Here is a 14,762-nt window from a genome sequence, read left to right on the forward strand (position 1 = left end):
ATTTATTAAAAATGTACTATCTCCCAGACAGTGTGTTAAATGCTTTACATTATCTTGAATACTTTGCAAGCAGCAGGCTTTTGAGTTCTTCCCAATGCCCCTAGGGATGAGAGTTCTAGTTCTCCTAGTGTTTTCGGCATTTGGGAAAAGTGGGAGAAGGGTTGTTTACTTGAGCTCTGCATTTCCAGCACCCAGTAGCTAGCCTGTGCAAAGGTGAACCTCAGTAAAGGCTTGTGGAAAGAATGGATCCTGCTCTCTGCTGGAATGTCCTTTCCTCCCTCTCTCCTGCCTTGGTGAACTCTTATTGGCCCTTCAATACCCTGTTTCAATGTCACCTCCACTGTGAAATCTGACTCTCAACTATTTTCTCTGGCTCTCACTGCCTTTGGGCTTCCCTCAGACTCAGCAGTGAGTAACTGGATGATCACTCTGTTTGTTTTTGGTATGGGGTCTCAGTCTGTTGCCCAAGCGGGAGTACAGTGGCATGATCGTGACTCACTGCAGCCTCGACCTCCCCAGGCTCAGGTAATCCTCCCACCTCAGCCTCCTCAGTAGCTGGGACTATAGGTGAAAACTACATGCCGGGCTAATTTTTGTATTTTTGTAGAGACAAGGTTTTGCCATGTTGCCCAGGCTCGTCCCAAATTCTTGGGCTCAAGCAATGTGCCCGCCCCAGCCTCCCAAAGTGCTAGGATTATAGCATGAGCCACTGTGCCTGGCCTACTCTTTGTTTACTGGACTCCCATATAAGGGGTTGGGCAGCTCCTCTAGGGATGAATCTCGGTCTGATTTCCCAGCATCTAGCAGAGCTTGATAAGAGAAGCCCTCAGTGTGCATTTATTGAATGAATGAAGTGATAAAGTTAGCTAATATTCAGAACTGATGCCCAAAGGAGAAAGAAGTGATTCTGTGTTCTTTCTCTAGGTCCATTTTCTTAAGTGAGTTATGGCCCCCTAACAGATATGTCCATGTTCTAACCCCTGGAACCTGTTAATATGACCTTATTTGAAAAAAATCATATTCGCAGATGTAATGAAGAATCTCAAGATGAAACCTAAATTATCTGGGTGGGCCCTAAATCTAAAGACAATGTCTTTTTTTTGAGATGGAGTCTCGCTCTGTCACCCAGGCTGCAGTGCAGTGGTGCGATCTTGGCTCACTGCAAGCTCCGCCTCCTGGGTTCACGCCATTCTCCTGCCTCAGTCTTCCAAGTAGCTGGGACTACAGGCACCCACCACTGCGCCCGGCTAATTTTTTGTATTTTCAGTGGAGATGGGATTTCACTGTGTTAGCCAGGATGGTCTCGATCTCCTGACCTCATGATCCGCCTGCCTCGGCCTCCCCAAATACTGTGATTACAGGTGTGAGCCATCGCACCCGGCCAAATTTTTGTATTTTTAGTAGAGATGGGTTTTCGCCATGTTGGTCAGGCTGATCTCAAACTCCTGAACTCAAGTGACCCACCCACCTCAGCCTCTCAGAGTGCTGGGATTTTAGGTGTGAGTCATTGCGCCAGGGCCTAAAGACAACGTCTTTATAAAAGAAAGAAGAGAAGGCCAGGTGCAGTGGCTTATGTCTGTAATCCCAGCACTTTGGGAGGCCAAGGTGGGCAGATCACCTGAGGTCAGGAGTTTGAGACCAGCCTGACCAACATGGAGAAATCCCATCTCTGTTAAAAATACAAAATTAGCCGGGCGTGGTGGCACATGCCTATAATCCCAGCTACTCGGGAGGCTGAGGCAGGAGAATCACTTAAACCCATGAGGCGGAGGTTGCGGTGAGCCGAGATCATGCCATTGCACTCTAGCCTGGGCAACAAGAGTGAAACTCCATCACACACACACACACACACACACACACACACACACACACACACACAGCAAGAAAGAAGACATAGGAATAAGAGAAGCCCATGCAATGACGAAGGCAGAGATTGGAGTTAAGCAACCACTAGCTAAGAAACTAGAGCCACCAGTAGCTGGAATACGTAAGGAAGGATTCTCCCCTAGAGCCTTCCAAGAGAGCACAGCCCTCCTGACACCTTGATTTCAGGATCCTAAACTCCTGAACAATGAGAGAATTTCTGTTGTTTTAAGATATCCAGTTTGTGATGTGTTATGGCAGCCTCAGAAAACTAATACAGCTTAGAAACAGAAATATGTTTTCTGTGAAACTCCCCCAGATCTTGGCACCACGAGTTCAATCAGATAATATTTGGGATTTCCCAGTGACTCCTTTCTCAACAAACACCTGATCAAGCGACTCCTTTCTCAACAAACACCTGACCACACACCTCAGGCTCCAGCCATGAGGAGCCACTCAATGTGTCAGAACAGGAGACAGTGTGACATCTTTGTGATCCAGCTCTGAGAAAAGTTCCAAGGTGTTTTTCAGGCTTCTCAACACCCTGGAAATATAGTATGCTTACATTTTGTTTAGAAAATTTAAAATGCAACTATTATATGCCAGGTCCTGTGTGGGCACTTTACATATGTTGATTTACTTTAATCCCTACAGCAATCCTATTACTATTTTAAAGCTGAGAGAGGGGAAGTGACTTGCCTTGGGATACATAGCTCAAAGGTGGCAGAGCCAAGATTCCAAAGTGCCTGATTCCTATTGTGTCTGACTCTAAAACACTATGTTCTTTCTGCTATGTTCATCCAGGTGGTGGAAAAATTCAGTCTAGGAGTAAAAAAAGGAAGATCAATATCCTGCAGAATGACTCATGCTATTTATTATAGAAGCAATTGCTGGAGATGCTATCATTGTGGATCACAGAAGTCTTCATGGAAGAGGTGGCATTTGAGCTGGGCCTTCACTGCAAAAAAAACATTTCCTGATTCTCTGTCAGGCACTGGGGATCCAGAGATGAATCGGACAAGGTCCTTTTGCTTGAAGAATTCACAGTATTTTGTGTGTGTGTGGGAAGGAGGGTGGCTGCTTATGTGTGTTAAAAGATAATGTGGCCAGGCCCAGTGGCTCATGCCTGTAATCCCAACACTTTGGGAGCCCGAGACTGGAGGATCGCTTGAGCCTGGGAGTTTGAGACTAGTCTGGGAAATATGGCCAGGACCCCATCTTTACAAAAAATTTTAAAATTAGCTGGGCCTGGTGGCATGTGCCTGTATTCCCAGCTACTTAGGAGGCTGAGGTGGGAGGATCACTTGAGCCCAGGAGGTCGAGGCTGCAATGAGCTGTGATTTTGCCACTGCACTCCAGCCCGGGCGAAAGAATGAGGCACTGTTAAAAAAAAAAATTCATAGAATAATCCAGACCCACGGTAGGGTCAAAATTCCTAACTCAAGGTCCCAGAGAGGCTCAGAGAAGCCTTTTGGAAGAAGGGACTCCTGCCCTAGCTAATACTGATGGATAAGTAGCAAAGGCTTTCTGGGGACAGCACAAGCAGCACACCTGAAGCGGTGAATCGGCGTCCTGGGTGCCTGGCACACCTTGTAGCTCAGCTTGATAGTTAGTGGAGTGCGAGAAGGGGCGTGTACTTGTCGGTTGGAGTTGGTCATGAAAGAGCTGGTGGGACTGCCCGACGGTTCTCAGGTCCCAGTGCATCCTGCGTGGTGGCTCTCTGCTGAACCATAAAGCATTCCTTTTCAATCCCTGCACGCTCACGCCGGGAAAAGACTGCACAAGGGGCCTGCCAAGGCTGACAAGCGATCGCCACCCAGCTGGCTTCCGAGGGTCCCCGCCCTCCACCGGAGGCCTGTTACCACGGCAACCAGTGAGGGCGGAAGTGGCTCAGAAGACCGATACTCCCTAATCAGGTGACTCTCCCGCCTCCTGCACGTGACACCGGAGCCCAGAAGCGCGCTCTATCTAATCAATACCCCACCCCTCTTTCCCTTTACTGACAATTGACAGCGACCTCGTGCAATGGCCCTTCCGCCTCCGCCAGGAGACTCTGCCCGTTGGTAGTGAATGAACCAATTAGACTGGGAAAAAAAGAAGCAACGCCCCAGGTTTCACCCCGGCTTGACAGACGCAATTGAGGCCATCCTTGAGTCCCTCCGCCCCCAAGTCCAGTAATGCCAGCGATGGACAGACCTTCTACCCAATAGCACGCCCCTTTTCTGCCGTTGGGTCCCGCCCCCTTGAGGGCTAAGCCAATGAGCGCTCCGGGTCTCGGCGGGGTGGAGGGGTTGCACTGCGGTAATATGGCTCTTCCTTAGCCAGCGGCGGCAGCGGCGGCGGCCACTGTCTGGACGGAGTAGTCGTACCTTTCGGGTGGCGGGTTTCTAGGCTGCAGAGGCTTGGCAGGTCGTGGCTAGGAGGCGGCGGCGGATGCCGGAAGAGCGCCCGCCCCGCCGCTTGGCGGCCCCTGGATCGAGATGAGCGCCTCCGCGTCGGTCGGGGGCCAGGTCCCCCAGCCACCCCCGGGCCCGGCCGCCGCGCTGCCTCCCGGTTCTGCCGCGCGGGCCCTGCATGTGGAGCTGCCGTCTCAGCAGGTAAGCCCGCGCGGGTCGCAGCGCTCGGGAGGGACCTGGGCAGGCCCGCGTGGAGAGCTTGGTGGCTCCGGGCTGACCCCGCGAGCCGGGACACCCAGAGCAGGGACCCCGAGGGCTCGCGGGACTGAGGAAGACTGTCAGGAGGTTTGTGCGGGGAGGGGTCCAGTGATGGCCGAACCTCCGGGAGATCCCAGAGTCCTAGGAGAATCCCGTTACAGGAGATGGGCTTGTTAAGGGACAAGCAGCCAGCCAGTTAAAGTCCCTGGGGCCCCGGCCCGAGGCCGCCTCCCCCAACGCAGGGAGCCGGGGATTCCCCCGCGCAGACCCTCTCCCTCGTTCCCCCCGGGAAGGGACCCGGGGAACCCCCTGTGTCCCACGGGCCATAGCGAAAGCACTTTTCCTTTCTTTCCCCACCTGGCCATCCCCGCTTACGGAGAAACCAGTTTGTACTCTTCGTGCAAGAGCCCTGGAGGAGACTTTAGGGTGTCTACCATTTGCTTTAATCTCCCCTGATTATTAAGTATTCGGCCTCTTTAGGGAAATGTATTCAAGACTTGGGGGTTTCCTTCCTAATTCTCCGAGTCCCAGGGAACGCATCTTAATAATTAGGAGGGCTTTTTCCTTCTTCATTCCCTCCAGTGAGCCTCTGTGGAAGGAGGATTTGATGTATATATTCAAGTGTTCCCCCATCCTTTAGGAAGGGCTTTAAGGACTTCTTGGCTCTGCTTTGTAGGGAGATAAGAAGGGGGAAACACTGACTTTGGAGATCTGACAAAACTCTTTGTTTCACTCACGTATCTGTAGAGTACTTCCCTCCTTATATCGGTTGCCTTCCTTCTGTCCCCCAAGGGGAGATTTTGCAGGAATCTTAGCATTAAAGAAACCTAAAGAAAGTACCTTTCACCCTCTCCCTTTATTCCTCCTTCCAAGAAGAGGATCTAGGAGAAACTGTCATTTATTGAGAACTTACCGTGTTGGATTTGTGCAAAGGGCTCAGTGGCCATTAGTTCACTGAATTTCCACAACTCTGTGAGATAGCTGTTTTTATTACCCCCATTTGGCAGTTGAGGAAACTGAGGCTTGTCCGGAGCCTTCCAGTTAGTAAGTGGTGGCGCTGGCTTGCAGAATCCAGTGTCTGACTCTGCAGCCATGCACGTGCTTGAGACTTGGGCAGCCTTCCTCCACCACCTTTACACAGGACAGAGTGAGTTCTTTCATACACCCCTCCAACTTTCTATCAGCTACCAGTGGGACTTAGGAAGGATTCATAAAGAGGAAGGGAGAGCTTGTGGGGGAGAGAGTGTTTGAAAAGTGAAATGGATTTGAATGCAGTAAAGGAGGCGGGGGCGAAAGGGAAGAGAAGAGTTGGAGATAATAACCACTGTGGTTGCCATTGAATAGGCAGGCAGAAGAGCTTACAGTAGCAACGGCTTTTTGTGTGACTACTACGGAAGAGGATTGAAAAGATACCATGTGCCCTGGTTTTGTGATGCTGTTGGCAGGGAATTTCTGAATGGTAGGAGTTTGAGGGTAGTGGGGGTTTGGATTGTATTGTGAGATACTGGGAGAGGGTAGAAGTCTGGCTAGGGAGACATGTCTCTGGAGTAAGCATTAATGTGAGTTTTTGTATGTGTGGGAGGTAGAGTGTGAGAGTGGATACTGGGAGAGGGAATAGGGAGCACCGTTAGAAACAGCCTGGAGAAGTCCTAAGGCGTTCAGGGGCCAAGAAGGTTTTGGTTTGGGGGAGCTTCGAGAGTGTGTGGGATTAGGAAGAGAAAGCATCATTTACTTGATGGAGCCTATTCTGTGATAACAGCTCACAGTTTAACACGGGGAAAACTAAAGCAAACAAACTGTTGATGGAATAATTTCAGCCTCGTTTGTTAGTGTTTGTGAAATTTTTGGATTGGTGCCGAGGGATATATAGTGGCTTAAGTGTACAGCTGAATGCTATATGAGTACCGAGTATGCTATTTACAGCTTTCTGGGGGTGTCATCCTTGAATTCTTGGAAGGCAGCCTATATAACAAAGCACTTTTACTTTTGCAGTTGATATCAATTTATATTTTGGGGTCAAAATGCTCAGATTTTTAGTGTATAAATAATACCAATAAAATTTTGTTGAAGTTTTATCTGTATATAGTAAAGTGCACAGATTATTAGTATTCAGTTGATGAATTGTCACCAAGGGAACAGTTATGTAAGTACTACCCAGATTAAGAAATACAAAATTTTGGCTGGGCGCAGTGGCTCACGCCTGTAATCCTAGCACTTTGGGAGGCTGAGGTGGGGGGATCACTTGAGGCCAGAAGTTCGAGACCAGCCTGGCCAACATGCCGAAACCCTGTCTCTACTAAAACTACAAAAAAAAAAAAAAAAAGCCAGATGTGGTGGCTCACATTTGTAATACCAGCTACTTGGGAGGCTGAGGCAAGAGAATTGCTTGAACCTGGGAGGCGCAGGTTGCAGTAAGCCGAGATTGCCCCACTGCACTCCAGCCTGGGTGACAGAGTGAGACTCTTATCTAAAAACAAACAAACAAACAAACAAAACCCCAAAAAACCCCCAAATTATTAACATCCTGGAAGTCCTCCTATGTTCTCTCCCATCTCTGTTTTTCCTTTTTCTCTAAAGGAACCACTTTTCTGATTTCTAATGTAAAAGATCAGTTTTTGCCTGTTCTTGAGCTTTATATAAATGGAGTTGTGCAAAATGTATTTTTTTTGTGTCTGGTTTCTTTTACTCAGTATCGTTTGTGAGAGTCATGGAGTATCTGTATATGTCTAATTTTTTTTTTTTTTTTTTTTTTTTTTTTGAGACGGAGTCTCGCTCTGTCGCCCAGGCTGGAGTGCAGTGGCGCAATCTCGGCTAACTGCAAGCTCCGCCTCCCGGGTTCACGCCATTCTCCTGCCTCAGCCTCTCCGAGTAGCTGGGACTACAGGCGCCCGCCACCACGCCCGGCTAATTTTTTTGTATTTTTAGTAGAGACGGGGTTTCACCGTGGTCTCGATCTCCTGACCTCGTGATCCGCCCGCCTCGGCCTCCCAAAGTGCTGGGATTACAAGCGTGAGCCACCGCGCCCGGCCCTAATTTTTTTTTTTAAGCATTACTTTGTTGTCTTTTTTTTGCTTTTACAAAATTTCAAAGGTTTAGATAAATTGGAATGTCAGTTGTTAACTTTCCTTTAAATAATACTTTCAAAACCATACATTTTAATACATCCCATACTAGTTGGCAAGGTATCAATTTTTTTTTTTTTTTTTTTTGAGACGGAGTCTAGCTCTGTAGCCCAGGCTGGAGTGCAGTGGCGCGATCTTGGCTTATTGCAACCTCTGCCTCCTGAGTTCAAGCGATTCTCCTGCCACAGTCTCCCAAGTAGCTGGGATTACAAGCGCCTGCCACCATGCCCAGCTAATTTTTGTGTTTTTAGTAGAGACAGGGTTTCATTGTGTTGGCCAGGCTGGTCTGGAACCCCTGAGCTTGTGATCCTCCCCCCTCAGCCTCCCAAAGTGCTCGAATTACAAGTGTGAGCCACCACGCCCGGCTGGTATCAATATTTCTAAACAAATAAACAAGCCCAGTTGGTTTAGGATTTCTATGATCAAGTTATCTCAAAACATAGATTCAGTGGCTCCCAGCCTTCCTCTAAGATGGGGTTTGTCAACCTTGGGACGGTTGACATTTTGCAGTGAAGATGGGCTGTTACATGTTTAGCCACATCCCAAGATAGCAGCAGCACCGCCCCAGTCCTGACAATCAAAAATGAGTTCAGACATGGCCAAATGTTTCTTAGGGGGCAAAATTACCCCCAGTTGAGAACCACCTTACTAAGGTGTATTTTCATTTTAGGATAGAGAGTATCCTTATTATTATTGACTCATTTATTCCAATCTTCATTAAGTCCTGTTGATTCTAGAAGTGGCTGTAATGTTTAAAAAGTTAACACTGCAAACACCTGAACTTTTCCATGTATGAGTACTAACTATAGTCCATATCAGCCCCTTGCCTGTGTCAGATGGGACTACTACTTAATTTTGTCTCCTTTTGCTTCTATGTGATCTTACTTTACTGTAATTTGAGCAAGAACTAGTGACACATTTTTTTTTACATTTTTTTTTTGTTTTGTTTTTGATTTTTGAGACAGTTTTACTCTGGTCACCCAGGCTGGAATGCAGTGGTGCGATCTCCTCTCACTGCAACCTGCCCCTCCCGGGTTCAATCGATCCTCCCACCTCAGCCTTCCGCGTAGCTGGGACCACAGGCTGTGCCACCATGCCCAGCTAATTTTTGTATTTTTGGTAGAGATGGGGTTTCACCATGTTGGCAGGCTAGTCTTGAACTCCTGGCCTCAGGTGATCGATCTGCCTGCCTTGGCCTCCCAAAGTGCTGGGACTACAGGTGTGAACCACCACGCCCGGCCCAAAAACAAACTATTTTTTAGAAAGTTTTATTTCTATTTTTGGCCGAACGCCGTGGCTCATGCCTATAATACCAGCACTTTGGGAGGCCGAGGCAGGCTGATCACTTGAAGTCAGGAGTTTGAGACCAGCCTGGCCAACATGATGAAACCTTGTCTCTACTAAAAATAGAAAAATTAGCCAGGTGTGGTGGCAGGTGTCTGTAATCCCAGCTATTCGGGAGGCTGAGGCAGGAGAATTGCTTGAACCCGGGAGGCAGAGGTTGCAGTGAGCTGAGATGGCGCCATTGTACTCCAACCTGGGCGACAAGAACGAAACTGTCTAAAAAAAAAAAATTATTTCTATTTTTTTATTTTTACTTTTTTTAGAGACAACATCTTGCTCTGTCGCCCAGCCTGGAGTGCAGTTGGCTCACTGAGGCCTCAACCTCCTGGGATCAAGTGATTCTTTTGCCTCAGCCTCCCTAGTATCTAGGACTACAGGCATGTGCCACCATACCCAGTTAATTTTTTTAAGTTTTTCATAGAGTTGGGGTCTTGCTGTGTTGCCCAGGCTAGTCTCAAACTCGTGGCCTCAAGAAATCCTCCTGCCTTGGCCTCCCAAAGTGTTGGGATTATAGGCATGAGCCACTACGCCCGGCCAGAAAATTTTATATTTATAGAAAAATTGAGAAGATGGTACAGAAAGTTCCCATATACTCTATACCTAGTTTCACTTATTCTTTTTTTTTTTTTTTGAGACGGAGTCTCACTCTGTCACCCAGGCTAGAGTGGAGTGGTGCAATCTCTGCTCACCGCAACCTCCGCCTTTCAGGTTCAAGCGATTCTCCTGCCTCAGCCTCCTGAGTAGCTGGGATTACGGGCATGCACCACTGTTCCTGGCTAATTTTTGTATTTTTAGTAGAGTTGAGGTTTTGCCATGTTGGCCAGGCTGGTCTTGAACTCCTGACCTCAGGTGATCCGCCTGCCTTGGCCTCCCAAAGTGCTGGGATTACAGGCATGAGCCACCTCACCTGGCCTCACTTCTTAACATCTGCCTCGACATATGGTACATTTGTTAGAATTAATGAACCAATATTTATATATTATTGACTAAAAAAGTCTATAGTTCATTTAGATTTTCTTAGTTCTGAACAACTGTGGCCAGGCCTGGTGAGTCATGCCTGTAACCCCAGCACTTTGGGAGGGTGAGGCAGGAGGATTGCTTGAGCCTGTAAGGTCAAGGCTGCAGTGAGCCCTGATTGCACCACTGCAACTCCAGCCTGGAAGACTGTGATTAAATGTGATTAACTATATATACAACATAAAATTTGCTGTTTAAATAATTTTTAAGTATACAATATAGTGGCATTAAAAACATACTTAATGTTATACAACCATCATCACTGTATAGTTCCAGAATGTTTACATCATCCCAAACAGAAAACAACTCCCCATTCTCGCCTCCTACCAGCCCCTGGTAAATTCTGTTCTACTTTCTGTCTCTATGAATTTGACTATTCTGGGTACCTCATATAAGTGGCATTATACAGTATTTGTCCTTTTATGTTTGGCTTATTTCACTTTGCAATGTTTTCAAGGTTCATCCATGTTGTAGGGTATGTTAGAATTTCATTCCTTTTTTAAGGGGGATGGTATTCCGTTGTATGCATATACTGCATTTTGTTTATTCATTCCTCTCTTGATGGGTCCTTTGTTTGCTTGTTTGTTTTGAGACAGGGTCTCACTCTGTTGCCCAGGCTAAAGTGCAGTGGCATGATCATGGCTCACTGCAGCCTTGACTTCCTGGGGTCAAGTGATCCTCCCACCTCAGCACCCCCGCAAGTAGCTGAGACCACAGTGGCATGTGCCTCCACGCCCAGCTAATTTGAAAATTTTTTGTAGGAATGAGTCTCACTCTGGTCTCAAACTCTTGGGCTCAAGAGATCCTCCTGCCTTGGCCACCCAAAGCAGTGTTGAGATTACAGCATGAGCCACCACGCCCAGCCAACCCTTGGTTTTTACCTGATGTCCTTCCGTGCCAGGATCCTGTCTGGATACTGCATTGTATTTAGTTATCCTGTCTCTTGCCTCCTCTTAGTTGTGGCAGTTCCTCAGACTTTCCTTGTTTTTGGTGGCCTTGACAGTTTTGAGTACTGGTCAGGTGTTTTGTAGGATGCCACTCTTTTGGAATTAGTCTGATGTTTTTTCTTATGATTAGACTAGGGTGGTGGTGTTTTGGGAGCAAGACTTAAGAGATAAAGTGCCATTTTCATCATATATTATGTACATATTATTAACATGATTTATCACTTTTTTTTTTTTTTTTTGAGACAGAGTTTTGCTTCACTCTTGTTGCCCAGGCTGGAGTGCAATGGCACAATCTCAGCTCACTGCAACCTCTACCTCTCAGGTTCAAGCAATTCTTCTGCCTCAACCTCCTGAGTAGCTGGGATTACAGGCACCCGCCACCATGCCCAGCTAATTTTTCTATTTTTAGTAGAGACAGGGTTTCACCATGTTGGCCAGGCTGGTCTTGAACTCCTGACCTCAGGTGAGCCACCCACCTTGGCCTCCCAAAGTGCTGGTATTACAGGCATGAGCCACCACGCCTGGCTGATTTATCACTGTTGATTCTAACTTGTATCATCACCAGCTGTGGTAGCATATGATAGGAAAGGCAAACTAGCTGTTTCCTCCTATTACACTGTTATACTATCAGCATAACCCTTCTGACATTAGATGTGTGGAGGTTTTCCCCACACACCAAGCGATCCTCCAGTGAACACCAATATGGTGTCCTATGATTCAATTCAATTCTGCCACAATCTCCTTAGAGTTAGTATCATATTCCACAAGTTAAAGGCTCAGACCCATAAAACTGTCCCCTACTTCACATGCCAGTCGTGAGTCTGGGACTCTGGAACTTCTTACCGACTGGCTATAAATTGGGGGTTCCTATGTTCCCCTCCTCAGGCTCAGTCTTTTACTAGAACAGCTCACGGAACTCAAGAAAGCACCTTGCTTGCACTTACTGTTTTTTTTTTTTTTTTAATAAACAATATTACACAGGATACAGACGAGCAGCCGATGGAAGATATGCATAGGGAACAGTATGGGGGAAATGGCCCAGAGCTTTCATGCCCTCTCATGGCAGCTCCACCCTCCACATGTTCAGCAACCCAGAAACTCTCCAAAACCTGTAGTTCTGTGATTTTTATGGAGTCTTCATCATGTAGGCATGATCAATTATTAAGTCAGTCTTCAGCCCCTCTCTCCTTCCTGGAGGATGAAGACGGGGGCTGCAAGTTCCAAGCTTCTGATCATGGCTTGGTCTTTCTGGTGACCATTCTCCTTCTAGGAGCTCACCAAGAGTTGTCTCATTAGAACAAAGGATGTTCCTCACCTAGGAAACCCTGAGGGACTAGGCGTTGTGTCTGGAACTGGGGTCAAAGACCAAATATTAAAAGTAAAGATTCTCCTAGTACCCCTATGGCACCCAGGGAATGACAGAGGTTTTAAGAGCTCTGCACCAAGAACTGTGTACAAAGACCAAAGTATATATTTATGATTATAAATTGAAGGGCCACAGGTAGTGTTTGTCAGGTTTCTCTGCTATAAGGTTACTCTTCCTCCCCTTCCCTCTATACTGTAGTCTTTGGAAGGAAGTCACTATGTGTAGTCCACACTTGAGTGAGATCTGTGCTCCCCCTTCTTGAGGGTAGAGTATCTACATAAATTATTTGGAATTTTTCTGTATGGGAGATTAAATCATGGCTCGCTTCAGCCTCTAACTCCTGGACTCAAGTTATGTGCCTCAGCCTCCCAAGTAGCTGGGACCACAGGTGCACACCACCATGCCTGGTTCATTTTTTAATTTTAATTTTTGTAGAGACAGAGTCTTGCTATATTGCCCAGGCTGGTCTCAACTCCTTGCTTCAAGCAGTCCTCCTGCCTTGGCCTCCCAAAGCATTGATGTTACAGGCATGAGCCACTGTGCTGGGCCGGTAACTTAAAGCCACACAGAATGTCAACAAAGGGACTACAATCTAGGTGTTTCCTGTTTGCCCTAGACACCCATTCTTTGCAGGGTTCTGGTGAGAAGTTTTAATTACCTCAGAGTTTGGGACCATCAGGCTTTATATTTTATTTCCTACAGCAATTGTGCCTAACACTGTGCTGATGATTTAGTAGGAACTCATGTACAACTTTTTTGTTCATGAGTCTTTCCCTTGAAGAACTTTACAGCCTAAAGAGAACAAGGAAAGATTGGATTCAGTGGTATTGAAACCCATACAAAAAAACATGATAGAAGCAGAAAAGTAGATCTAAAGCTTGATTTTGCTGCACAGGATAAATATTTTCCCTTTGTGTTTTTATGTTTATTTGGATACCCTACTTTTGTTAATCTAATTTAATCATCTTCCTATTATTAAAAAAAAATCAGCTTTATTGGCAAGGCCGTTCATCTTATCAGGAACATGTGCCTCACGCAGTGCACTACCATGCCGTGTACATTCATTCCTTCTGCAAATATTTACTAAGCCCCTTGTAACTCGAAGAAAAAATGTAATATATAGTTGAGTATCTACAAAGTAAAATTATGGCAATTTTTGTGCTGGTTTGGCTCTTATAAGTAAAATGATATGAGGAAGCCTCAGAAACTTAAGATATCAGCATCTTGAAATCATTATTTTTATGTGACAAAATGCTATTAGGAATTTATGTTTTTTGTTTGTTTCTCTTTTTCGTGTGAAAATGAGTTTTTTTTTTTGAAAGGAAAAGCTGTGTTTATTTAGTGTTTACTTTAAAATGTCTCTACAGGATCACAATTCTTTGTGGTAGAAAATTCAGAAGTGAAACTGACTAGAAATAGAGCACAAGCAGAATTGAAACTAATAAGTTGGGCCTGAAGTGAAACGTATGGTAGAATGAAAAAAAATTAGATTTTCATAGTTTCCAAATGTGTGTTTTTGATAAGCTGTGTATTTTTACCTGTCAGACATGTTACTGCTGGGGAGAAAAAGAAGTTTGTCTTTTTTTTTTTTTTGAGGCAGAGTCTCAACTCTGTCTCCCAGGCTGGAGTGCAGTGGTGCGATCTTGGCTCACTGCAAGCTCCGCCTCCTGGGTTCACGCCATTCTCCTGCCTCAGCCTCCTGAGTAGCTGGGACTACAGGCGCCTGCCACCACGCCTGGCTAATTTTTTGTATTTTTAGTAGAGATGGGGTTTCACCGTGTTAGCCAGGATGGTCTCGATCTCCTGACCTTGTGATCTGCCTGCCTCAGCCTCCCAAAGTGCTGGGATTACAGGCGTGAGCCACCGTGCCTGGCCAAGTTTGTCATTTTTAACATACTGGAATGTGTACAGCTACAAACTAAAGGTGTTTTAGAAAAAGACATCTCTCTTACGAGAGAGGTTGAAACATTTTAGGTTTATGCTTTGTTTTAGGTTTAATGACATAAGTAATGTCTTTTTTTTTTTGATACGGAGTTACCCTATTATCGCCCAGTATGGAGTGCAATGGCACGATCTCAGCTCACTGCAACCTCTGCCTCCCAGATTCACGTAATTCTCCTGCCTCAGCCTCCCGAGTAGCTGGGATTATAGGTGCCCACCACCCCACCTGGCTAATTTTTGTATTTTTAGTAGAGACGGGTTTCACCACATTGGCCAGGCTGGTCTCGAACCTCCTGACCTCAGGTGATCCACCTGCCTCGGCCTCCCAAAGTGCTGGGATTGCAGGCATGAGCCACTGTGTCTGGCCAGTAAAGTCTTGTATTGTTAAATTTTTTCAATGCCTTGTACAGTATTTTAGCAGTTGCCTCCTTAAATTATAAAAGTAGACGAGTACACACAGAACGGAAACTTGACATTGGAATTTTACAATTCATAGTATACCTTCTTG

At 46.3% G+C, this 14,762-nt stretch overlaps 1 protein-coding gene and 1 long non-coding RNA gene across 6 annotated transcripts in view; one reads left to right on the top strand and one right to left on the bottom strand.

Moving 5' to 3' along the window:
- Positions 1-2,715: 2,715 nt before the first annotated feature.
- On the bottom strand, positions 2,716-3,876 carry LOC129484642 (uncharacterized). The gene is made up of 2 exons (XR_008658480.2): positions 3,415-3,876; positions 2,716-2,821 (listed from the first exon to the last, which is right to left on the bottom strand). It is a non-coding gene; the product is annotated as an uncharacterized lncRNA (long non-coding RNA).
- The window catches only part of UVRAG (UV radiation resistance associated), a 334,573-nt gene continuing 323,671 nt past the window's right edge, over positions 3,861-14,762 (top strand). For 2 of the 5 annotated variants that reach the window (XM_055282979.2, XM_055282982.2), the window contains exon 1: positions 4,020-4,460. In XM_055282979.2, coding sequence (XP_055138954.1) covers positions 4,344-4,460 — 117 coding nt within the window. In that variant the 5' untranslated portion in view covers positions 4,020-4,343. Of the gene's footprint in view, positions 4,461-5,148; positions 5,977-14,762 lie in introns of those variants that run through there. The other 3 variants (XM_055282980.2, XM_055282981.2, XM_063641347.1) reach the window with 3 other exon arrangements.

Source organism: Symphalangus syndactylus, chromosome 6, assembly GCF_028878055.3.
Source record: "Symphalangus syndactylus isolate Jambi chromosome 6, NHGRI_mSymSyn1-v2.1_pri, whole genome shotgun sequence".
In the NCBI taxonomy this organism is placed as follows: Eukaryota; Metazoa; Chordata; class Mammalia; order Primates; family Hylobatidae; genus Symphalangus; species Symphalangus syndactylus.